The 26,347-nt window shown below is 40.3% G+C and overlaps 1 protein-coding gene across 1 annotated transcript in view; it reads right to left on the bottom strand.

Moving 5' to 3' along the window:
- Positions 1-23,273, bottom strand: part of SLC2A9 (solute carrier family 2 member 9) — a 78,467-nt gene extending 55,194 nt beyond the window's left edge. The window contains exons 1-5 of the mRNA XM_040065734.2: positions 23,196-23,273; positions 19,571-19,669; positions 14,493-14,653; positions 10,590-10,714; positions 9,307-9,452 (exon numbers count right to left, since the gene is read on the bottom strand). Coding sequence (XP_039921668.1) covers positions 9,307-9,452; positions 10,590-10,714; positions 14,493-14,653; positions 19,571-19,669; positions 23,196-23,273 — 609 coding nt within the window. The remainder of the gene's footprint in view (positions 1-9,306; positions 9,453-10,589; positions 10,715-14,492; positions 14,654-19,570; positions 19,670-23,195) is intronic.
- Between the last annotated feature and the right edge of the window lie 3,074 nt (positions 23,274-26,347).

A 26,347-nucleotide genomic window follows, 5' to 3' on the forward strand; every position in this document is an offset into this window, starting at 1 on the left:
CAAGTCTGATGTAAAATTCACAGAAATCAGCAGGAGATTTTGTTACTGAGTAAATGTCCTTTGGATGAGAACTTAAAACAGCTTTTAAAGTGTCTAGTGTCTGAGTTCCATGATTTTCACTTCACAAAATGGCATGTTAGATCATGTACGTACTGAGAGGGAGAATTAAAGTATCTGAGTTCCCCAGATGGTTTTTTGTCCAACTTTTTAATGTAGTAACAACTAACTTTTTACTGCAGATTTATATGGCATAATTTGTCTTCATTTCTTATTCGTCTCCAAGAGAAGTAAAAATTTCAAAGAAAAGCAAGGGGAAATAGAAAGTTTTCACATGGGATTATTATCAGCAGCCAGCATATATACTCGAGCCTCTTTAGGAAGAAATATTAGAGGTATGCTGGAGCTAGGCAAAATTTCTGACAACTTCCTCTTAGTGATGCAATTAAACTGATGTTAATATCCATAAATAACAAAACATAAAAATAGTAAATTAAAATAATTGAAGAAGATAAGACTGTTTTTCAAACACGAGAATGTGCTATCATTCTGATGCCCTTGGATACCTCAGATGTCCCTGTGGGACAGGCAGATGCAACACATAGAACTCCAGAGACCTGCATCTTTTTGGGACTGCAGTGGCAGATGAAGAAAAATGCTCCAGGGCATAAAAATCGCTCAAAATACTAATCAAGAATATACCTCCCATTTTTTCCTTTTGTCAGCAGTTTCAAAAGCAAAGACACTCAAGAGTAGAAAACACACCCTCCTACTCAATATGATGACAGCATGCTATCTTACAGTGCTTAACCAACTTGCCATAGCATTAATACCTGATTTGTAAAGGACAAATTTACATATTAGGACATGAATTTGCAATAATGAGCAGTTTTACAATGTATAATAGGAAGTAATACTGAAATGTTAAATCTTGAACCTTCAAAAATGTTTAAGTGGTGGTTATTTCCCCAGTGTGTGAAACACACTTAGAAGGGAATCTCAGTTCAAATTGCTTTAGAGTTATTGCTTAATAACAGATTTGTAAATATTATCAAATACTCAAGCACTAAGGAAACAGGCAAATCTGAAATGTTCACTTGTTATTAAACATCTGAAGCAGAGTCCAACTTACACAGGGTAAGATGAGTTTTATAAACAGGCACTATTTGTTGTTAGGTCAGCTAAAGTAAGTGAAAACCTCACTTTTTAAAGTCTGATAAAGTAGCAGAAAGTCATAGCATAAATATGAGTATAAAAAATGCTCTAAGTTTTGTTACATGTGCTAACTATGTTTCAGTGGATAAGGAGATAATTATAAGCAACTGCTATCAGCCTCCACAGTGTTTTTATGCCTTTCCTTCACATCTGTTGAAGGATATCATTCCAGGAAAGCTTGTCTACTGTGTTTCCAACTGACCTAATTAAGCAGAGGACAGCTACATAGAAATCTTCTCAAGAGTCAGGTGAGCACTGTTTCACTGTCTATGAGTAGCAGTCCTCACTCATGATGAACTTTCATCTCAACATTAGATGCTCTGCCATTAAGTCTTTTGTTCATTGTTGAGTCTAAATTATATATTTATCTCCATAGTGCTCTTGTTTCCATAACCACACTTCCACTTTCAGACAATTCCTCTCCCGTAAGATGTTCTCCTTCCCAAATGCAAAACTGCAACATTTCAATATAACATATGGCCCATCGGCCATATGTTGTTAAAACTTTGGGAATTGAAGCCTCACAGCACAGCCTTAATGGACTGAAACTCATTTGCAAATATGAAGACACACAGCTGTTTTCCCATGCATTACTAAATGAGTTCTGTACAGAAAAGGGATGAATAAATACTGTTGTGTCTGTCTCAGGGAACCAATAATAAATTGATTTATAATCTCCAGTAAATACATAATCTCAGCTGAACCACAATAGATATAAACAAAGTACCTCACTTAATATCTCCATTAGAAATACATCAACACATACCACATTCCCCCAGCAGGGCTGGTATAATATATCAGCACCATCAAGGCTGTGTCTGGTGCCTGCACAGCATCTTCCCTTGACTGGATCAACCAACCCTTGGATGAGTTGACCTTCATGTACCTGATCACCAACTCACAGCTTGTATTGAAGAACTTGTGTCTTGATAAAAGACTTGGAAATTGCTTCAGCGTAAGAAACTTTGTGCCTTGGGTGTGTCTGGTAGCAGTTTGCAGGAAGCACAGGCAGGTATCAAACACCTGCTGAAATTAGTGTCTTTCTTTTTGTCTTTCTGTCTTTCTTTCTCTTTTCCTTCCTTCCTTCCTTCCAGAAATTCCTTCCTTCCAGAAACTCCTTCCTTTGTAAGGGTGTTTCTCTGAGTTATTTTTAGCTATATCATGCCCTTAAGGATTTGAGTAGCTACTGATAAGCACCAATATGTCTCCTGTATCCTTAGCAGAAGTCCTAAAACAGTCTTTGGGGAAGGCTTTAGCTTTCCATTCAGAGTTTTGCATTTTACTACATGGATACAAAACAGTTTTGTTTCTGTGTTTTTAAGAAATACTGTACAAACTCAGCAGTCCAGTGAACTTCTAGGGACCAGGGTCACTTGGAGTCACATTTTTGCAAGCCTGGATCAATAGCAGAATGGTTTCCAGGAATACTATGAGACCACCTCCTCAAACTCCTGCTCTAAACTTTGACAAATCCTCACACCTGGAAATTAGAGCTGAAGAGAAAGAAATCCTATGTTATTTCTCCCAAGTCCTACACTAACCTTTGCTCTTAAGAACTCATTAAGAACTAGCAAGGTATATACTAAAATAGACTCTACAAAGCAGCATGTTCCTACAGATACAAATAGCTCCACCATCATCCAGGTCATTAATGAAGATACTGAACAGGACTGGAACTCTGTGTTGCACCACCAGTTACTGGCTTGCAAACTAGACTTGGCTTCAGTTAACTGCAATTTTTAGAATATAACTAGGCAGAGTGAAGATGTTGTGGGATTTTTTATTCTGTGTAGCCAGATGTTTGAAATTATTATACACAGGACACTTAAGGGTTTCAAGTGATCCTGGAAAATGTTAAACTGGCTGAGTCATTTTTTCTCTACTAATGGAAAGTAAAAACACTTTTCTATATTCTGTAGACAGAATAAGGCATAAGCTGCTTTAATTTCCAACACTCTGCCTGAAGCTGCAAGAGTTCACCTGTCTCTTATTGCCACAAGAGCTCTCTGTTCTGTACCCTGAAATTCCCACTTGTATTTTAAAGAATAATATCTTTAACTATAGTCACTATCATGGCTCAAGAAGATAAACATACTGAACAAAAGAGCTCACAGAAAAATATTAAGGAACGGGTTGATCATACTTTGTGTTATCATGCTGATGTGTCAAGAGCATCTCCAACAAACCATTTTGCCATTGGTGTCCACCTGCACACTTCAGGTCCCTAGAGTGATTTGGAATTGTTTTCTCTACTCATCTATAATTTACTGACAGTTTTTAAGGAATCCTTGAATCTGAGTCAAGAGACTTAGGAAGAAGGATCAGTTAAAAAAAAGAAAAACAAAGGAAAAATCAAGCTGAAAATGAAGCTTTGACAAGTAAAATCAAAGCTTATTTTCAGAACAGTCTTCAACTGCACAAGCTGTACAACCTATTCCATCACTGTCTATTTTTGTGCAAGTGAAGGAATACTTTTAAAAGACCTTGGCAGAGCAAAATGAAAAATTCCTATATAAACTTTCCTAAATACACAGTTATCTATCACATCAAATACATCATTTTTAAGAGGTCCAGTAAAGAAAATTAGTTTAACACAGCATCTACAGAAGTTTATTTTTTTATCACAAATATTCCTCAGCAAGGCTCACTTGTGTAAAAAACTAACTTGAAAGGGACTCATCATGGAGATGTTTCCTTAGTAGACATATTGTACAGTGTCTATGGAGTTCATTGGTCCTTTCCCAGATTTAGCTCAATTTGCTGAAGAAATTGATATTGATGTCAGTAGAATAATTTCTTTGCTAAAATAATGAGTTTTGGGGAAGACAGTTTGGCCACCATCATCATGTGTCACAAACCTATTTCCAGCTAAATACCTTTTTAAAAACAGGTATTCTCTAGCCAATATGCAAAAAAAAGTGTAATTAGACAAATTCATGTGTCTTCTATGACAAAGACAACATCCAATTAATAAAGTTTGTAACTCTTACCATGTACACAAGAGTTTTGCAATAAATTCCAAATGCTTTTAAAGAAAGATTGAGAAGAGTCTAGAAAAAAATCAGCATGTCACTTCAAGATGAATTCTAAACCTTCTCTGGTGCACTTTGTTTCTGGCTCACTCATGCTTTGAGTGTTTCCCCTACATGGGGTTACCCTTAAGAGCTCTTTAACCCTGATTTTTCTCCTCAAGAAGCCACTTCCCAAATCTGATCATTGCTGTTCTCTCCTGTACCTTGTACTGCTTGATTACATTCTTTTTAAAACAAAATGACCAAACCTACTCTATTTGCAATGTTCAACAGATGGACACATCAGAAATTTTACATTTTTTCTGTTTAGTGTATATATATATATATATATATATTTTTTTTTTTCTCCCTTGAAACACTATCACAGTAATAGGGTTCATTCAGAAAATGTTCCCCTGGTGAGTCTTAGGATGCAAGGAAAGCAAAGTTTTTAGGGTAACATAATACGCACTGGGAAAAAATGTAACTATGTAGTTAGACAAGCTCCTGGGTGCATGACACAGAAACATTTGAAGTTTATAAAGTACGGCTGCTGAAGTAAACAGACAAACAAAGATTTTCTCTTTGTCCATTGGTGTACCAATGGCAAGCAGCAGTTCAGTCAGAGAAGCGGGCAGAGCTGGCCAGCCACCAGGGACAGCTCCAGGGAAAACAACTGCAGCTCGGCAAAGCCTGGCACACCACACACAGGAAAAGGGCCTCAAAGCACAGGGCTGAGGAGAGCATGGAAAGGGCAACTGATTCAGCTTTAGCTGTCCTGAATAAATATATACACTGTGGATTATTTATTTCTCTCTCATATTGATACACAAATGAAAGAAATACGGAAGCTCAATGTGTGTCGAAAGTAAGAACACTGTGACCACTGCAAATGTATTCAGAAACTAAACCCTCTATAATTACAGGGAAGATTAAAGCCCACCTTCATTAAACAAAATGAGGCTGTAGAATAGACAGTCTGACTGTTTACAATGTTTAGAAGATGCTAGCACGCTAAGGAAAACCTGTGGAGCAGGCCATTCCATGCAGGAGGAACTAGATGAGTTAGCTAGAGAGATACCTAAAGTTGCATGGAATATGCCAGAGTCAGGAGAGATAATATTCCCCCAAGACAGTAAGTGTAAATTTGAACTTTCAAAACTAAGTTGACAGTGCCCTGGTCTTTGCTTTGCAGGAACAATCTGTCAGGAAAAATCGGCTGGGTGATTCAATCGCAGAATCACAGAACAGAGAGAACGGAAATACCTGAAGGGCAGTGTTTGAAGAAGTGACAGGTCTAAGATAGTTTGTCCTTATCTTATTATCTGTTTTTTTTCCCTTCAATGAGATATATGGAAAGATGCACATGCTGTGCAACCAAAAATGGCCTGAATTAAATAATCATGCAGCCAGTAGCAATAATTCAGGGCCCACATTACAGCAGTTAACATCATTGCACATCTGTGAGCCTGCATCAAGTTGTCATCTGCAGATACCATGGCTTCCTGAAGAATTAAGGACTCTGGCTTACTGAACACAAGGTGTCAGCATGTGAAAATAAGCACTGACAACTCTCAGCAGTTGGGGTGGTGGCGAGAAGCAAGTCACCAACACATGAAGTAATTGTGCTCTATACTCTGATCACCAGTTTGCTTTAGCATGGCGGAGTTCTCCAAACCTCAGTGGAAACATTGCAGATAGGTTTTCTCATAGGTTTTGAGATATAAGAATCAGAATCTCGAATAAAAAGCATTGCTGCAATTTGTTGGATGGGAGGCAATTAGGACTGTGAAAAGCAAGCAAGATTATCAAGTCACCACAGCAGAGGACTGTTATCACAATTGCAGCTTTTCTCCTTCAAATAATCATTCAGCACTCCATACTGAAGAAACACATTTGAAAATTAGTACATTTGTCTCCAAATATGAGAAAATTCTATATATTTAGAATAAAAAAAATTGCCTATATTTAGGTATTACAATCTTTATTAGATTGTAAATTTTTAGTTGCATTTGCATATCATAATTTAAAAATTGGACATAGTCATATTTGTCTAGTTCATGTCATTATGGCACGACGCAGAAAGGAATTAAATGCATTTCTGCAATACTTCAGACAAAACATTGCCAGGCAAAACAGGAAATATTTAATATAATTCTATTTTTATAGTATAGTTTCCTCTGGGTTAGCTGCATAATCTTGTTCTTCTAGGTTCAAATTTAAACCAAGAATCATCTGAGAGAATGGCTTACAGGGTGAGAAAGAGATTGAAGAGCTTGTATTCCTAGAGGAGGTGAAGTTTAACCTGAAACACAAAGATCACAAGCAATGAGGGGAGGAAAAAGGAAGCGCACTGTAGTAGGTGGTGGGAAAAAAAAAAAAGAAACAGATAGGAGCTAAGGAATAAATAACAGTTGATCAAAAGAATAATGAGAATAAGTTGGCAGAACTGGCATGAAAAGGTATTAGAAGGAAATTAGAAGATTGTCAATTCCCAGCATTTCCAGTAAAAAGCTTGGGAAAACTGAAAGAACAGGAAAAAGCCAACCAACCTTAAACCAGTAACCCAGCCAGAGCTGACCACTGCCCCTCAGCACTGCACCTGGCGCTGCCCACACCTCAACCAATCTTAACAAACAAAAGATTGCTAAAAAATCTATTTAGGGCTGCTTAACCTACTCGATACAAAAAGCAGAAGGGACTTTTGATTTGCCTCAAGTAATACTCATTGCCTTAGAGCTATTTTTATCACAATTTCACATTTAAAGGGACAATTTTGCATTTGATAACATGAAATCATCACTTAGATTGTTAATAAATGCTTGTTAACTGTATGCCCTACAGCCAACAAAAACACTTTCCTTTTCTGTGGAGAGACTTCTACAGAACCACTGAAGGCAACAACCTCATATAATCCACATAAATGCATCAAGCTCCAATTTAAAATTTTAATTTTCTGCTCAAGCTACTTCAGCCGGAGTCTGTTCCAAACTCTGATGAATTTCAGCATGCAATTATTCACACAATATTTATAAAAAATCATTCTTGTAGCCATATTGTCTTTGAGATTAAGCTACTTTATTCCTTCTTTCTTATGTTAACAAGGTGCAGTCAGTTCCTCTCCCTTCTCTCTGCTTATTGACCACAGAAGCAATGTTGCTGTTACCTCCTCTTACAAGAAGGACCTCAGCCAGGCTGACAGCCCTCCTCATGTCCATCCCTTTTCCAGAGTCTCTTCCAGTAAGACATTATCTCTGTTTTTGTCCCTCCTCTCTTCAAAACCATCAATGCTTAGATACTGTGGTAAATAAGCTCTTAGATATTTGCTCAATGTACAAGTAATAGACACTGACAGAGCTCAGCAGAAAAATTATGAAACCATGACAGAAGTATTTGTAACTAGTATTATTTACAACAAATTCTGATAAGAGACAAACTAATACAGAGCTGCAAAACTAAAACTACCTCCCAGTAAAGGAGTTTCAATGGGAAACCCACAAGGCTAAGAAAAAAAAAAAAAATCCTGGCTTGACTGAAACCAAGAAAAATTAAAAGAAAAAAAACCTGCTCACATATCCAACTAGAATATTCACATCAGCCAAAATTTTGTTTCTTTTACATGTTGATGTTACCCATCCTGAAAAAAATAATTCTACAGACAAAACACACTTCTTCTTACATAAATTAATGTCTGTCTTTCATGGTGTGATATGAATTAATTTCACACTAAAGCAGGCTATAGAAGCAGAAACTCTACCTCCATAATTTGGTAGTGGCAAGAGTGGTGATGAAAGGAAAGCAAGAAGAGAAAGAAAACCCACAAGAATGAGCTGAAATCAAGGAATGAGAGTTTGTGTGACACTTCACCTTTAAAAGTGTATGAATCTTTCAAAAAAGCCAAATTCAAAAAAACTTCTGCTACGTAAGGGCTGCCATATTTGAAGCAATCAAATTGGCCCCTTGAAATTTCATGCACTCATTTGTAATAGACTTGCTTCCAAGACAAGAGAAGGGACATCTAGAAGCCACACAATAAAAGCTATTTTAAGTTTTTTCCCTATAATCTGTTGCTTTGGACAGTCAGGAGAGAAATTTATCCTTCAATAAAGGGTAAATTAAATCAAATTATTTGTCTTCAGGACAGCTGAACAGAATTAAGGGATGGAATAAGAAAGCTGGTCAGGCAAAAATAAATGTGTCAGGGAGGATGGTACTATGTATTTGCAAAGGAGTTGCCTCAGGATAGACAGAGGACAAGCTCCTCACACTTTCCAACTCCTTATTACTTTTTCTGGCTGTCAGAAGTTCAAGTTTCACTGTGAGAGGATTGCTGCAGACCTTTCCTCCATAGTGCCTTGAAGATTCATCTCTGAATGGAAAGCTCCTGGTTGGATCAGATGACTGCTCTGGTTCTTTCTAACCTTACCTATTGGGTGAGTTTGTATTTCTAGTTGCCAGCCTGAGCAAAACTCGAGTTCATTTACTCAGAGTAATGATGACATCCAGTGGCCACGATGTTAATCTCAGCCTATGACATCAAGACTACCTCTTACCTGAATAGATAATCTTTCCATAAAGATGTGTGTTAATTCTGCTCTGCTATCACTTAGTCTAAAAGTGGGACAAGTAAGGATTCCACTAAAAGGAACACAATAATCACCAAGCAAGAGTCCTCCTATTCAGGTTCTCATGGTAACTCTAACCAAGCCCTTTTCAGCTCTATCTCACACTGAAAAATTAGAGATCAAAAATATAAAAATTCTTAAGGATTTCCATGGTGTCCAAAGAAACTGAAAACCAGCAAAAATAGATGTACATCAAGAAAGGGGGAGAGGGAGATCTGCATATGGACACACACAAGCCACTCAAGCTGTTGAAACTGCTGCCCACATCTACCAAACTCAGTCGTACTTTTAGTACATGCTTTTAGAAGACATGCAGGAAACTACTTTTCAAAATGCTTCAAAACTAAAAATAAATATTCCTGTTTTCCACATTTGTAAAGAATCCAGTCAAAATATGAAAATATGACACTTAGAACATGCTTGTGTTCTTTGACAGGAAAGGCCTGTTAAATACTTACTTGCCCAAATATTTCTGGTAGCCCCAAAACTTGACCAGTGAAAACACCAATACAAATGAAAATCGCTGTGACCTGACCCAATGAACCACGGATTTCCTTAGGAGATATTTCACTCAAATACATGGGGAGGGCACTTAAGGAAATGCCTAAAAAGGAAGAACAAAACCAATATATTAAATCAAAATATTTTTATTATGTCAGGTATGCAACAAATTTCTATTGAAAGGAGCCTGAGTGATAATCTGCTCACAAAGGTGGCATAAAAACATGCAAGGAACAGAATTACATCTATCCATATATAACATGAATTATTTTCCCTGAATGTCTAATTACTCTCACACCATTTAATAACTATGGGATTGATTATCTGTTACAGATCTACAGCGATGTGCGTAGGCTGCTTTTTGATGTGGAGCACCAAAGGTTACTCAGAGATGAGAATCTCAGGGAAAACAGATTTTATGCTTTAAATTTGCTCATCCCAAAGCACACAAAATCATATTAACACTGGTGTGGGTAAGGGAAAAAAAAAAGCTCAGGGCATCAGTCAGAGCAGGCATTATCAGACGAGGTATTTTTTACGGTAAACAGTATTAGCAGATGTTCGTCTCAATACAGGCTTATAATTGCAGTGAACTCTTCACAATAGGCATAAAATAAGAGCTAGAATGCTGCTTAAAGCCAGGACTAGAACAAACAAATGCATGACCCTGGTCATCACAATGGCAATGTTTGTACAGCTCCAGAAATTTGGTTGCTTGATGGTAATCTGAGAAAAAAAAATAGCAGAAACCCTTCCTTCTAGCATCAAGATTATTCTGGTGCTGCAGTGCCTCCATGATTTACTTTCAAGCTGGGAAGACCATATTGCTGGGAACAATTGCTGAGGAACCAAACCTCCCCTAGTCCTGCAGGTATTAGCATAGGATCCAACAACTTTTAAGCACAGCAAAAAGCAGTGTTAATAAACAGAATACACTCTCCTAGTCAAGGGATTTTCACGGCATGGAAAAGGAAGGAACTTCCTTATGGCTGGAAGAGGAAAAATAGGGAAACAACCAGCACTGTTAGAAGTGGTGAGCACCCATTCCAGTGTCTCCTCCAAACATCACATCCTCCCTGATGGAGCCCTTAGTGTGCCATTTTGTCCCAGTGAAATCAGTGTGGCTGCAGCTAGTCCCTGGAATACCTCTTTGATGTAACACAAATCCTAACCGGGGAAGAGGAGAAAGTGAGTGTATGGCACAAACATTTCAGGCACGTAGAGTGTGACCAAAGCTTACCTGCATCAACACCCATGATAACACGGCCCAGAATGAGCATTTCAAACGACCCCGCCAGCAGGGACAGGGACATCAGCAACGCAGCTGCCACTGCAAACACATTGTTGAGCACCAGTGTGCATTTCCTAAAAGGCAAAGAGGCTTTAAGTAGAAACCAGCATCATGGCAGTTAAATTCAGTTATATTAGAAGCACACTAAGCTGTTATTCTTAAATATTTATAAATAAAAAGTGTTTAACAAACTCTGGCTCTTAGATTTGCAGAGTTCCATAAAACAGCACTATATGCATGTGGATACAGTTTCAAACCTATACCACAGTTTAAAAGACAACATAACATAGATAACTAAGGAGTTGTACATAAAAAGCACAACAAGGAGATGACATATGCATCCTAAAAACCCAAGTGCCAGGCCTGAGGCTTTGTACATGAATATAAATAAGCATACCCTGGATAGATGTCTGCATGGAGAACCCAAAGAATATACTTTAAATAGCAATAAGTTGATATAACTACAGGCACTTTAATGTTACATGCAGTTTTTGACACTTAAAGAACTTCCCAACTGTGACATCATCCATGTCATTATAATTCATCCTTAAATTCTCGATATTAAAACCACACATTAAGGAAAATAACTTCCTACTTCTAGAGTTAGGAAAAACACTTGGGCTTATTCTAGTAATAAAAATCAACTTTTTCCTAAAAACTGTTGGAATTAACCAAAATAGAGGTTTACACATTTCTTCCCCACTTTTATTCTATAACAAAACATTAGGTATTAGGTGGTTGTTTGGGTTTTTTTGGTTTTTTTTCAAGTAAAAGAAATACTCTTTATGGCAAATTATTATTTGTTAAAAATTATAAAGAAAAATCACAAAACTATATTTTAAAATTTTCAAAACATCTAAATATTTCATTTGCCGACAACTTAATTCCTTTTAGTTTTCATCTTTCAGAACTTTCTGCTCAAGTTTGAAGGATTAATTAAAAAGAAGAGGAGTGACCAGGAAGGCTGTCTAACCCTTTCCTTCCTAGAGCAGGTGACAAACTGCCCCACCTGTTCTAATTTTTTTCAACATGAAAGTATCAACTGGAAATTTCACACCCATTGAAAAAGTCACTCAAGTTCTCATAACAGATGCATACATCTTTGAAAGGAAATATTTTTAATGCTTGTATTTTTAATTACTCTTCCTGCTTTCTAGTGAGTTTTGAACACTGCATGAATAACACGGCTTGAATATTGAAAAATGAGCTAGAATTAATTTAAAGTCTATACAACACAAGTCTCAGAGTGACTACTGAGTGTGACAATATGACTGTACCATTTGGAATAGATTTTTCAGATGGAAATACACTCTGAAATGTATGAAGTGATACAAATATTGACAAAAATGGAAAGAAAATGTTCATTCTGGTCAAACAAGTCTTATTCATCTGAAGATTTTTTTTCTCCCTTAATTTAAATAAAAACTATAAAATACATAATTTTTGAGAGAATGTAGGCCAACAATTTCTTATACTATACATCTGAGAAGAGAAAAGCACAGCCTAACTAAGCACAATAAAACAGACTTTGGCAGGCTGAAAAGGAAATGAAAACAGGAGAACACTCTATTTCGGGTGTTACCATGGAAAGCAGTGTCTGTGGCAAGGTTGTGTAAGTGTTGGGGCTGCAGGGGTGGCTTCTGTGGGGAGATGGAGCGAGGGAGTAACAAGGTCAGTGGAGGAGAGGGTGATCCAGACCAGAGCAGGGACATCCCCAGAGGGACTGTGCTCCATGGGGGCCCACACTGGAGCACAGGAGTGAGGAGCAGAGAATGGCACGAGGATGCACACTGACCCTGCGCCCTTGCACTGCCCTCTCTCTCACTGAAGGCACTGAGTGGGACCACAGGCTGTGGTACCAAGAAGGAGAGGAGCCTGTTGTGATGCTCAGCCTGTCTCCCTAGAAGTGACCTAAACAATCCCTTGAGCACATTGGTCTGGGTGCTCAGGATAAATAGCAGCAGACCCTTTTCACTAGAAGAGGAGAAATTAAATTACAAAGTGTCAAAGCCAAATCTGAACTTGGGAACTATGTTTATGTGTATGAAGGTTCCATTTCAAAAAATTACCCTACGTGTCTCTTGAAGTAAATAGGGCCTAGAAATTCAGTAATTTGGAATTTATGTTTTTAACCTTACAGCAATATGATTCAAAATTGTTCTTTTAAAGTCATACATTATTTCTGACTAGTGCTTTTAATCCCCCTTAGCTCATCATTCTGTGTCAGTGTAAATGGAGCTCAGCTTCATCACACACACAACCCTCCAACCTACACTTGAGCAATTTAACAGCACAGTATTTTATTGTTCTGTCAACATTTCACTATGCGCTCCTCAGTTACCGTAATGACATGTCAGTCTGGGTTCCTAGACCAGACAAACACACTGCAGTGTGAGCAGCAAGCTCAAGAACCACTCTTTGGTGAGCAGCCCTCATTCACACAGCCCCTTCCCATCTCTGCTTCAGCACTCACCCACTGTATCTGTAACAGAGCTGTTTTCATGGCTCAGTGGAGACAAACATAATAAACAGGGGCAGAGTCTGCAAGTGTAAAAGTCTGCCCTGGAAACCTGAGCATCTTCAATAGAAGTGGAGTACCTATGACTGAGATCAGCCACCATTTTAACAAACCTGCACACACAGCTGTTCTGCTCTTCACTGAAAATTCTAGCCTTCTGCAAACCCATTTTTATTTCACTTTGTTTTAATAAAGACTCAACAATATTCTGAGAATTAATCAGCCTGAATCAGGCACAGGTTCATATTTCTAACAAATATGTCAAAGCCAAATGTATGATTTGGCAGAAGAAATTGAAAACCTCAAAAAAAAAAAAAAATTAAAAATTGAAAATTGAGTACTGAAGCAACAAAATAAATTCCTGAAGAATGGGTAATAGCTAAGAATACTGACTTGCTGTAAACATTAAATGGAAGAAACTGAAAGTATACTCTTTGAGATGAAAAATGGCATATAGACAAGCTGGGAGAATGAAAAATAGACCTAAGAAAGTACAGTTTACTGGAAATAGTCAAAATGTAAAGCAGGAAAGTAAGAACACTGGAGGTTTACGCTTATATTTAAGACTCCATGATGATGTTCTCCTGTGATTTAACTGACTAAAAGTCATAAAATAATATTGAATTTACAAATAAGAAAAATCCAAATCAGCAGTTATGGTGAATGCTACAATTGTTGGTGTTTTTTTCCCATGCCCTTCTAAATATAGATAAATTATACATTACCTTTAAAATTCTATTTGAAAGACTGTATGACACAAAAATTTGTCAGAAATACCTAGCTAATACCTGCACAAAAATGTAAACACACACCAGCACCAACATTCCTAAAATACTCATATTCTCTAAGGTCAAGGTTTGGTCAAATACTGCATTGTACACAATGGATGGCACACCCCCTTCCTGGGGAAGGCAACACACAAACTTCATCCTAGGCCAGCTCTTCAAATTGTATTTTGACACAAGGGTTGAAAAGAGAGTAAATTTTTAATACCATATGACAGCAAATGCTGTTAAGAAGCAAATGAGATATGTTGATAGCTTTGTTTGTTTACAGTAAGATACTCAGTAGACTCATGAAACAAGATTCTGCCTGTCCTTTGTGAAATCATTTTTGTTTTATGATATTTTCCTTTGGCACACTGGACAAGTCACACTCCTTGACATCTCAACTCACTGCTCATTCAGAGCGAACGGCTTCTGTGACTCAAGTGATGCACAGCAAGTTTTCAGAATTTAAATATATTTGTTTGGTTTTTTTAGTAAAACTAAAATCTTCCAGAGAGACTAAGTGAGAAACTACTTTAGAAAATACAAGTTTTCCAAAATGCTTACCTTCCAAAAAACTTCACAATCGGGGTAACAATAATGGCACCCACAAGGCCACCGATGGCAAAAATAGAAACAGTTATGGACCAGAGGAGCGTCAGTGTGCCTTCATCCACCGAGAAGCCATATCTCCTCTCCCAGGTTTCATTGTAAAACTTCTTAATATACTGAAAGAAAATACACAATAATAACACGTGAAAAAAAAAAAAAATACACTTAAGGAATACAACTGAGAGAAACAGAATTAAAATCCCAGAAAACTACCAGTAGCTTTCTTTCAGGAATCACTTTTGCTCTTCTGTCTCCCTCCTCCAAATAACAGGGCCTTATTTAGACACAACTGCAATTAAACTAACTGATTCAGTCCAAGGATGCAAGAATATACACAGGTAACTACAAAGTGGCACCAAACCAGGTGGGAAATAAAACCACAGGTAGACAAGAGTGTCCAGGTAGAGATAATTCTTCAGCCTTTTACATGTCAACATTTACATTCTTCCTCTGTTTTCCTGACATGAGCACAACTACGGGTTTTTGAAGGATGCCGTCTAACAACTTCCCCTCCCTGATGTTTAATTAGACTAAGTTCTTCATCTTTTTAGAAGGTAAAGACATCATAGCTCCAGGACAACATTTTAACATAGTCTCTGTATTGCCTGCAGAGACATCACCTATTTGCTTTCTATTCAGTCAAGCTTCCTTGTTTTTATGCTGCTCCCATTCTAAAACCAAGGAAATGCCACAGTGGTGCCTGATGTTCTGGCAAGGATACAGTACCAGGAAGTTGCAGGCACTACAGCAGAAGGTCACAGCAACTTGGGAACAGTTCTTAAGCTCTACAGTATCAAAAGTTTAATCTTGGCCCTTCTTCCCAGTTTCTTCTCCAAATTTCTTCAGAATGTAACAGATCCTACATTATCCTAGGACAAGACTCAGCATAATAAGTCACTACATTTTCCCTGTTCAAAGCAGAGATTCAAATTTTTACCTAAAGTCTGGCCTTGGACACATGAAATATTCTGTTTGAGGGTTTTTAATTTGAATCATCACCTCTCCATCTATAAAATACCTAAGAAAGGTGAAAGTAGAATATACAATTTCCTGTCTTCCACCTGTCTAAATTTCTAGTAAACTTCTAGTGCCCTGAATTAAAAAGAGAATAGGGTTATTTCTCCCATCCTATCTTAAATGTTTCTCAACAGAAAGGAAAAAATAAAATAATAATAAAAAGTCAGTTTGGTGCTTGAATAATTTAGAAATCTCACAGTAAGATTCCAAATGAATCTGCCATTAAATCAAGAGTAACATCTTAGTTCTTTAACACCAATACTCAGATTATATTTAAATTCAGACATCTTCTTTTCTATTTGAAAATAATTTCTGATAGTAATGAATACTAAAAGAAAACACTTTTAGAACTCTATTAGCATTTCTTGCTAATGATAAGGCCTAAAAATAGTATGTAAATTACTCTCCCCTTGTGTTATGATTAATTTTCTCAGCATAGCTTAGTTATTTACAAGGAGACATCAAATAACTGCAAATATTCAAGAAACAAAAGTAGAAACTAAGACACTCACTAGTAACAGATAGATGAATGTCCTGACAGTAACTAGCACCTCTCTCTGGACTCCAATTGACAAGAAATAAGAAACTAATAAAACACAAAAGTTCTCAGAATATGCACATAAAACAAAACAAACCTGGTGAACAAATCCACTGGATTTGAATCCAGTGCTATGTAAATCCAGGAGCTATGTAAAAGCTCCTCTGGGACTTTGGTCAGGTGTTTAAATAACACTAAAGGCATAAACCTGTGTACAGAAATTTTAGCCCCTACACAAAGCCTACAAAAAATGGTGGCTGACAGATTCCAGTATCTTATTTTCTCAACTGCCCCAGTTCATTATGATAGTAGTGCTGAGATGAGAAAGAGAAGAGAAATAGAAGGAATATGCAAAGTTATATATATATGAATCTAATGGATGGATTTTAAAAACAAGAGAAATATTTCCCTTGTCTTACCCATAATTACAGAGGTTATTCACACACAGTGACAACTACTGAAGCAGCTGTCACAGCAGGCTGAATGTTTGTTCCATAGGAACTCAGAGCTGCAGCCTCCTGCAGGAAGAGGGCAAGGGCTACAAAGAAGAAAGTGGCAGGGACTTTGCTTCCCTCACAGAGCACAAAGCACATCATTGTTTCACAGGCATTGCCCACAATCAGTCCATGAAATGAACTCTAGAAATTCCGCTCAGAAAAAGACAGCTTCATCTTGTATTCAATTAAATCTTTTGTCTTCCTACTGCCAAATGTTCACATATGTTTTTAATAAACTCTGGTAACTCTTTGAACAAGCCCATGGAAACTTGTAATTCTGGGTTTCTCAGGGAATCATACCTGTGATGGGCCATGCTCTTTCCCACAGAACCACAGGGAGCTGAGTGGGAAGCAATCTCAGCTCTGAAGAGAGTATGTGCAGCTTATTTCCCCTCTGCAACAATCAGGAAGTTAGACTAACTCTGCCTCACAAGATGACCTGAAGCAATGCCCACCAGTGAGAACTACAGGAAAATTCCCCTGTGGTTTGATGAGCTGACACAATTTGTGGCACTGAAAGAAAATGGACACAAAAATTTACAGATAGTTCTTCAACACTTCAGTCTTTAATTAACTTCCTTTACTCCATCAACTCCTGCTGTCATCCTGCTGATGTGCTCAGTTTGAGGATTCTGGAAACATTCTGTGTTTTAGTCAACTGTCATTACCAAGTATTTTTTCACTACTTCTCAAAGGATTATACAGTCCTTCTCTAAAGCTGGAGGACTTCAGCATCAGGAGGAATAATACTGAAGTAAACAGAGGCAGAAGATACCCAGAATCCTACAGAGAGAAGAACAATCTGACAATGTCTGCTGTAAGCTTCATATCACCACAAGAAGTTATTCATCCTACCAAGTTTATAACTTGTAGGAATCCCAGTAATTACTCCAGGAAATAGACTAAACTTGTAGGAATTACTGCACTCCCAGGAATTACTGCACTCCCCTCTTACAAGGCTGCTTCTATCTACAGCTACAAGATGCTTGACTTCAGTGTTTCTCGGTCATCCCATATCGGTACTCCCAAAGGATCACCTTCCAGCAGACTGATTTAGTAACATACAGGAGAAAACTGATGGGGCAAAGGTCCCTTTTCTTGTGCTGCAAGAGGCACAGCTTGGATATGGCTCACTGATCCCCACCATGGCTATGACCTCAGCTCATGCTCATCCCTTCAACCTGATCACTGCAGCTCCAGGGACAGAAAAGTGGTCTGTTGTAGGCAAATGGATGACACACATTAATCCTGGAGCTAGAGACAGGGACAGAGGACAGATTGGTATTTTATTCTTGAACTAAACAACTTCCTTGTCATGGGACTGTTCCTTAGCCCTAGCTAATGTATGGCTTAACATGAATAAGAGAGATATGAAGTTCTCAACCAAACACTGAAACACCAAGGGAGACTCCATGCATACCTGTAATGATATGACCAAAGCCATCAGCATAGTGCCGAGTTTCAGCCCAAAAGCCACCCTAAAGGTTTCAAGCAAAACCAGACAATCCTGGAAGTGTTATACATTTGTCACAGGGTTGCATCTTCAGCCTCCCCACCCACACCACTGTAATCTATCACATGGTTCAAAAAGAACTCTCTGAGTGCTGCCAAGGAGCACTTCCCATCATCCTTTCTTTCCCTTACTCCTGTAGAAAGTGACAGGAAAGCTTTGACTGCCAAGACAGTCCATTTTTCAAATGGTACTTGGAAGTTTAGAAATTGGCTCAGTCTCACTGCTCTGTTGACAGCCCCAAGGCAGTGCAGGAAGGATTTTTCCATCAGTACAATCAATACCATTGCTCACAGAATTACAGCCCCTTGCTGATTTTTTCTAAGCCATGTTTATCCTCTGATGACTGCAAGGGGAAATGGTGCCTGGACATGTCATGCTAACATCCAATTTATCCAACCTTGAATTACCGGTATATAATACACCAGGAACTTGAAGAAAACTCCCAGAAGTTATAAAGCAAGCAACTAAAAATTTCTATAGGCTGAGACTCTTCCTACTCCTTTGGGTCAACAATTTACCAAATAAAATACACTTATGAAACATAAATTTTAAAAAATGCTTCTTTCATTATTTGCATAAATATTGCATCCAACTTTGACATGAAAAACCTGTTTAGGTAGAAATCTAGCCACATATTTTAATAGAAGATTTTCATAAAAGAAGGAGCTTAGCTTTGGAAAGAAACTATTTTGACATGGAATTTTCACAGTTAATTCATTATATTTACTAGCCACTTTTCAATACAGTGTTGCTTGCAACTCCACTGAATTGCTTCCTGCTGTGCCTGACTGAATTGAGGGTGTCTAGACAGCCAGTGTAAAAACAAAATATTCAGATTTCCATTTGTAATAACTGATATTTTAATGAAATCCCCACAGATTTTGTAGACTGGTTTCACAGTGCTCTATTCATCAAACCTATCCCACATGTTGCAGCCAATAGATGGTCAACCCACAAGTTTAGAATTCAGAACCAGACAAGACATCACAACAAAACACAGAAGAGGAGGCCCATTATCTAATAGGAAACCAGAAGCATTATTTATAATATCAATACTGTGGGAATGAAATGTTGTGCAACCCTCTAGAACTGAATGATGTGAACAGAAGCTGCTGAACCTGTGCATGCAGCTACTGAATACTCACCAGTCAGATATTAAAAATACTTTATCACATAAAAACGTGCAAGAGGATTCAGGACTAGTCTGGACCTGGGAGAATGAAAAGTGAACCATGTGCACCCATTCACCTCAACAGCAACATTTAGCTCTCTGAGAGTTACTGAATTTATGTGAATACCTCACAGGAAGTAGAAAGAAGGTTTGAGGCAAAGATACTTTAGTATACAGGATTTAATCCCCTTCTACTATCTAATCAGGAGGAGTACAAAGGCAGGATGCTGAGGAGCACAATAGTTGGACAAGGCTGCCCTCTGCTGATATTGAATTCTGCTTTAGTCAGTCACTTACCCCTGCGGGAGCATTCACCACCGACAGATTGTAACCATAAAGAAAAGACGACCCAAAAGCACCAGTTAAGGAGGCTAAAATAAGACTCCCAGACCAATTCTGAAAAACAAGGAAAAAATACAACAATTGTTAACATGCTCAAAACTAATGTACCTCAGATTTTAAATGCTCCTTAGCTATCTTGCATAGCTCCTGCAGGCAGATGTCCTTGCTGCAGAATAATAGCCTGAAACACTTCGCCTTGCTCAATCTGAGAAACATTACATTTGAAGTGACAGCATGTCACTTAACATCTCTAGAGGCATAAGTCAACATTTGAACTTCTTTCAACCTCACAGAATTCTGCTGCAAGCATTCTGCCAGTTCCCACACCAAAAAGTAAAGTGCTGGGGTAGCATAAATTTCAGCAAAGGCAATTGTTTGCAGTATATCACTAACACAGTGAAGTAAGGTATAGCATATATGTGGTACAACAGGTCTGTGAGTAGACCAGACTTGGATGAAAACTCAGGAGACATTGTGCCCCTCTCCACCCCTGTCATAAGGATTAATGAAATTGTGACCAAAACAATTAAAATTATGCCTACAAACTGGGTTTTGTAGTCCAAATGCAAGTTTCCAACAGTAACTTGTTGCCATACACTCTCCAGTGTCTTTTCCTAGTTGTACACCTGTACTTCTCCCTCCTCAAGTCTCCTCCCTCATCCTCCTCATAATATTTTTAGCCCAACTCTACAATTTCTGCTTCTGCATCAGCTGTTGAATAAAAGGTAGAAATGCTTTGATTAGAGAGATTTTGCTTTTGCATTCCTTTCCAACTTGCCCAGTATTACTTCTGCTGGATTACAGAATGTGGCAGAAGAGACCATTCCCAGTCATTCCCAAGAGACATTGACGTTAGTGTTTTGGTGGCTGGTCAATTGCAAACGTCATTGTGTATATAATGAAAGAAAACTCTGAATGTGTTAAAAAGGACATATTTTTAATGTGTTTTCAATTTAAAATCAGATATGATAAGAATATAGAATTTCGGGCACAGTTCACTGCTATTTATGCCCAGCCTCTTCACTCACTGAAGCCTCAATCCTTTCATGAGGAGGAAGACCTGCTTAAGCAGGCTGAAGAAACTCAGCTTCAGTGATATCACCACACCACAACAGGTTAATGAGTGAATACATTCTGTCAAATGCACAAAGTTGGGTGTTCACTTTGGAAAATGCAGATCCTGAGCATGAAGGAGGTTTGTGCAGCTGGCACATGGCACAGCTGCAGTGACAGTGCACTGGAACAAGCTCCACCAGCCTCGTGGGCACAGCAGGGCAGGTGAACGCACCGTGGCTATTGGCATGTGCCAGAGCTCCCGTGCCACACTGTTGTCACAGACTCTGGGACCTGTGGAGAAGGGATGAGATACTCAGGTGCCAGGATGGGGAGCACAGTGTAGGACCCAGCACATGTGGGGTCTGCCATGCTCGTAGCTGCCAACTCTGAAAGTTCAAAATGCACCCTGTGGGATGGCTGGGTGTTTTTAACTGCTTCCACATGATGTGGGAACCTTTTAAGAGATTACACAGTTCATTAACCAGCCTGTTTTTGGTTGGGTCAGGAGGAAGTGTGCGGGGGACAAAAAGACTTGTGTAAGAAATATATCCCGTTGAGATCATTACATAAACCAAACACAATTTATTATTATTAGCCAGCTTCTTAAAATGAGCCTGCCACACACACACACACAGAGTCTGCACCATTACTTTGTCAGTAAAATGCAGAAACTTGACATAAGGCTTTATTTAACTTCTCAAGATAACACCTCATATTGGGTGCTTATAATTTCTCTGCTATGCACAAGCATTCCTGCACTTAGAAGAAATTGCTGTTACTCTGAAGGAAAGATGCTGGGGGAAATATTTCTGGTGGTTTACCAGGCTGCTCCCAAAGGGTTCACAAACAATAAACATAGAGGTCCCGAGTGTTATGCAGCACTCTTGATGCAATATTTCTAAAGGGCTCTACTCCAACAACACCGGACACAGCAGAAAAATCCTGCAAGCAAAATTATTTGGAACATATAGCCTAATGGTTTTTAGAAATGCAAATTATATGCTCATGAGGCTAAGTGGAAGATAATGCAGGGCAAGTCACAGAAGTGCTTAGAAAATCTCAATTGTAATAACTGGGTTTAGAAATTTATTCAATACCATGAAGTTTTTAAGTATACAGGCTGCTGCAGAAAACCTCAGGCTCGCTCAATTCGGAGGTTTTGGAACTTGGAACATAAACTTCAACTTCTCCATGACCTGTCTTCTCATTCACTATTTTAAATATTTGCTCAGGCTTCAGCAACACCAGATAGAGACAAAAGCACAATGAAGCAAGAATGCAAGAAAAAAATCAAACTGTTGCTCAAAAAACTATTTACCCTGTGGCAACATTAGTAAAAGGAAAGGAAAGATAAACACAGCCCACAGTGTCTTTTAAAATGGCCAGGAAACATGAAGGCTACCACGCCTCCTTCACAGGTGTTCCTTGGCATCACGGCCATGCACGACCTCATGCATCGCTGCTATCAGCCCAAGGGCAGGAACATGTGACCGTCACCACAGCAATAAGTATTCAGTCAGGAGAGCTGCATGTCAGTTCACAAGCACCTGTAGATACACGAGGATTGCTTACTTGTGAAAGCCCACATTTTTGGTCTAATCACAGAGCCCAGGGCACTGGGTCTGTAGATGCTTTTCTCAACTCCTGTCCTTGTTCAGTATGCTGTAAAATATTTGTGCTGTCTACCACGAGTCTCAAATTTTCTTTTTTCGTTTTTTTTTTTTTTTTTTAATTTACTGCATGACAGTTTGCGTTTCAGTCTGCACTTCAGTTTTCAAAACACAGTTTAGAGTATTGTGCTTTGGTTAGTTATAGCCCCCTCCTCAGACTAAAATTAAACACAATTGTTAGTGGTAAATATTGCATGCATGCACGCGGAAGTTTTATCTTTTTAGATAGCTACTGCTAATTGACACAGGAGAGCTGGACGCTGGAGCACCATACTGGGGATGGTGAGACCGCGCGGGCCGGGCGTCCTCCGGCATCTCTGCCCTCGGGGCCGGGGGCGATGAATGGAAACCTCCGTGTATCTCTCCCTGGCTCTGCCATTGCCCTGAGAGCTTGTCAATACGAGTTGTCCTGGGGAACAGCGAGGAGGCAGCAGAAACGCCCTCGCCTTGCTCTACTCTCGCCGCCGGCGCCTCACCCGCGGCGGCGGCTGCGCTAACCGGCCGGGCACGCACCGGCCCCGCGCCGACCCCCGCCCATCCTCCGCGTCCCGGCTCGGCGGCTACGGGGTTTTGATCTCTGCCGCCACCGGCCTCCCCTGCACCGGCACCAACAACTTTCCGAGCGGGGAAGGGCTGTGCAACCTGAGCTCCGCCTGGCTCTCGGGGAAGCCTCCGTGCACCACCCTCCCCGCCCCGCCAGAGAGGATCGGAATCACCCCCTCTCCCGTTAATCCTCCCCGAGGCGTGGGCAACGCAGGCCGAGAGTCCCCGCCCGGCCCGCCGGGCTCGCTCCCGCTCCGCGATAAGGGCTGCGGGCATTCCCGCAGCACGGAAGGCTGCTCCGCACTACTTACGCCCCGGCGGGCGCGGCCGCCGCCCCCCGCTCCCCGCTTGACCAGCGTGTCCGCCTCGGGCTCCGCCGCTCCGTCCATGCCGCCGCCACACGCGCGCAACGGCCGCGCATCTCCGGGGGCAGCGGGGGCGCGGCCGCGGGGGGCGGCGGCGTGTGGGGGTGTCCGGGGGCGCGGCCCCTGTCCCTGCCCCTGTCCCTGATTCTGCCCCTGTCCCTGTCCTTGATCCTGTCCCTGTTCCTGATCCTTCTCCTGCTCCTACTCCTGCCCCCGCCCCTGCCCCTCCTGCTGTCCCTGTCCAGGCCGCTGCCCCTGATCGTGTTCCTGCCCCTATCCCTGCTCCTGTCCCTGTCTCTGCCCCTGTCCCTGCTCCTGCCCCGGCAGCTCCCCCTGCTCCTGTCCCTGCCCCTGCCCCTGTCCCTGTCCCTGTCTCTGCCCCTGTCCCTGCTCCTGCCCCGGCAGCTCCCCCTGCTCCTGTCCCTGCCCCTGTCCCTGCCCCTGTCCCTGTCCCTGCCCCTGTCCCTGCTCCTGCCCCGGCAGCTCCCCCTGCCCCTGCCCCTGTCCCTGTCCCTGCCCCTGTCCCTGCTCCTGCCCCGGCAGCTCCCCCTGCCCCTGTCCCTGCCCCTGCCCCTGTCCCTGCCCCTGTCCCCGTCCCTGCCCGGGCCGCTGCCCCTGCCCAGCCGCTGCCGCGCAGCACCCCGGGAGGTGTCCGGGGCTGCGGGCAGGGCTGCAGAGCGATGGGGAACACGAGCTCACTTCTGTGCGTGCTCGCACATAACTTAGGAGAACGTGCCCTCCCGCCGCCCTGCCTGGGGCTGCCCGACAGGCCCCGTCCCTCCGAGGGGATTTACCCAGCAGCGCAGGTAGGGCAGGGGAATGTCACCACTCGGTGTCCATCACGGCCCCGCCGCCGAGTGGCATTGGGGCTGGGGGACCGCGGCTTGCAGGTCCCGACTGCCGCGGTTCCGACTGGAGACCTGGGCAGCCTTTCTGTGAGCAAGACTCTAGACTAAGGTGGGGAAAACTTTTCCCGTGTTGCCGGGGCTGGAAAGTGAAGGTACCACAAGACTTGTAGCCCATTAAGATGTTAAGGATGTTTCCACAACCTTAGGAGGTTTAGATCTGACACGCCACACTACTGCTGTGTTTAGGATGGAGATTAGACATGCCACCTGGGGAAGATAAAAGCTTTCAGCCATTATATTTGAAGGTACCTACTTGCAAACATGGAATTTTGAACTAAGAGTTAAATGACACCTTCTAGTCGGCAATGATGAGTATTAAGTGCATCTGGGAATTGTCCCCAAGAGACTGTAGCTGATATTGGTGTAAATCTGAGCTGTTTTCACTTCTGATATGTTGCATGCCCCAGAACTAGCTCAGAGCTCTCAAAGACATAGTAAGTAATACCATTGAGCAATGCAGGCTGGAAAGCAGTTCATTATGCAGCAACTTTGAAGCGTCATTGGCTCAGATCAAGATGACCGGGGTTTGAATAGAAAGCCAGATGCTACTCATTAATGTGTACTGTTATTGTACATATTGATAGAAGATTTGGACGACACTTATAATCTCTTTGAATTGTCGTAAGCAGTAAAAAAGTCAAGTTATGAGAATCAAGCCCCTGGGATATATAGAGTGTATTTGAGATGAATCAGACACCTGTGTTTTGTTTTGTTTCATGTTAAATAGCAATGAAAGTAGTTCAGTTCATACTCAAATACAAATACCATGGCTACATGTGGTTAATACATACATAATTTATCACCTTAATACACTCATAATTTTTTTACCTTTTCCAATCACTGTTGGTTAGTTATAGAGACTAAATATATGTTACTAAAAAAAAACAAAAACAAAAACAAAACAAAACAAAACAAAAAAACACGTAAGTATTCATATAGGTTCCAAATAATTATTTTATAATTATTTTCTGCCTCTAGTCTCCACATAGCAAACAAATACTTTGACAGAAGACTTGATGAAATCACTCACCACTTTTTTCTTTACTCCATTAATTTCTTTTGTCATGCCATTGCTTTGCTGTTTGTTCTCCATTCTGTAACCTTGTTAAATAATAGCTGAGAAAGAAAAGAGGAAAAGTCGTACTACTGTTCAGGATGGTAAAAAGATACAGGCTTTTAAGTAGGCATCCTGTCACTATTAGAGGAGGAACATCAGACCCACTACAACTACAAAAGAAGTTTAGTCAGTCAGGTGGAACCACATTACTATGGCTGAGTTCCAGCCAGGGCATTTGGATTAATTGTTGGTGTGATTAGACCTTATTCTAGCTAGGTCATTGCATATTGGCAAAGGAGGAGTCCATTTATTTACTGTTTTGTCAAGCAAATTCTTGCCTCATCAACATAGGTACCTAAATAACAGCAAAGGGCATTTCAATCTTAATTTATTAGTAAACTAAATTGGTTCCTGGTGTTTCAGAGAGGATCTGATATTTACATGGTGCTTCATTGTATGATCTTGGGCAGTCCACCAGTTTGTTCAGTTAATTTGGAACTGTGTTATTCTGCTTCAACTTCTTGAGATGACAGACCATTTTAAGGTTTTTGCCTATGTGGCCATTATGATAATGATAGACCCAGTCCTGAATACAAGTTGTCTTCCAGACAGGAGTCTACAAGACAGTGGGCAATGACATGTGGGGATAACAGGCAGTTTGGTGAGGCAGCACACGGGACTGTTGAGGCCATCAAACTTAGAAGATGTTTTTAGGATGAAATCACTTCTATGAGACATTGGCAGTACTGGGACTATTATATCAGATGGTTCCAAGCAATCAGTCTGAGTTTTTAAGTATGAGAAACCAGAGATGTAACATCCTAGAAGCACTAAATCCAGAAAAGTTACCTTCTTCCTTTTCTACTTATCAGTGCAGTCAATACTAACAACCTGCAAACAACATCCTTTTCCTCTGCTTCAAGGGTCCTTAGTCAATTCCTGCTAAATTGTTCTTCAAAAGAGGCTTTCATGGAAATGTATTTCACTTTATAGAAGAGAGGCTTAGTCTCATTGAACAGTTCTGTCCCATGCCACATTTAACAAGTGTGTGAAAAAATAATATCATGACCAGTTCACTGAAGCTCCCACATCCCATACAGATTTCATATGTGGATAATGTAGATAATTAAATT

This window comes from Hirundo rustica, chromosome 5 (genome assembly GCF_015227805.2).
Source record: "Hirundo rustica isolate bHirRus1 chromosome 5, bHirRus1.pri.v3, whole genome shotgun sequence".
In the NCBI taxonomy this organism is placed as follows: domain Eukaryota; kingdom Metazoa; phylum Chordata; class Aves; order Passeriformes; family Hirundinidae; genus Hirundo; species Hirundo rustica.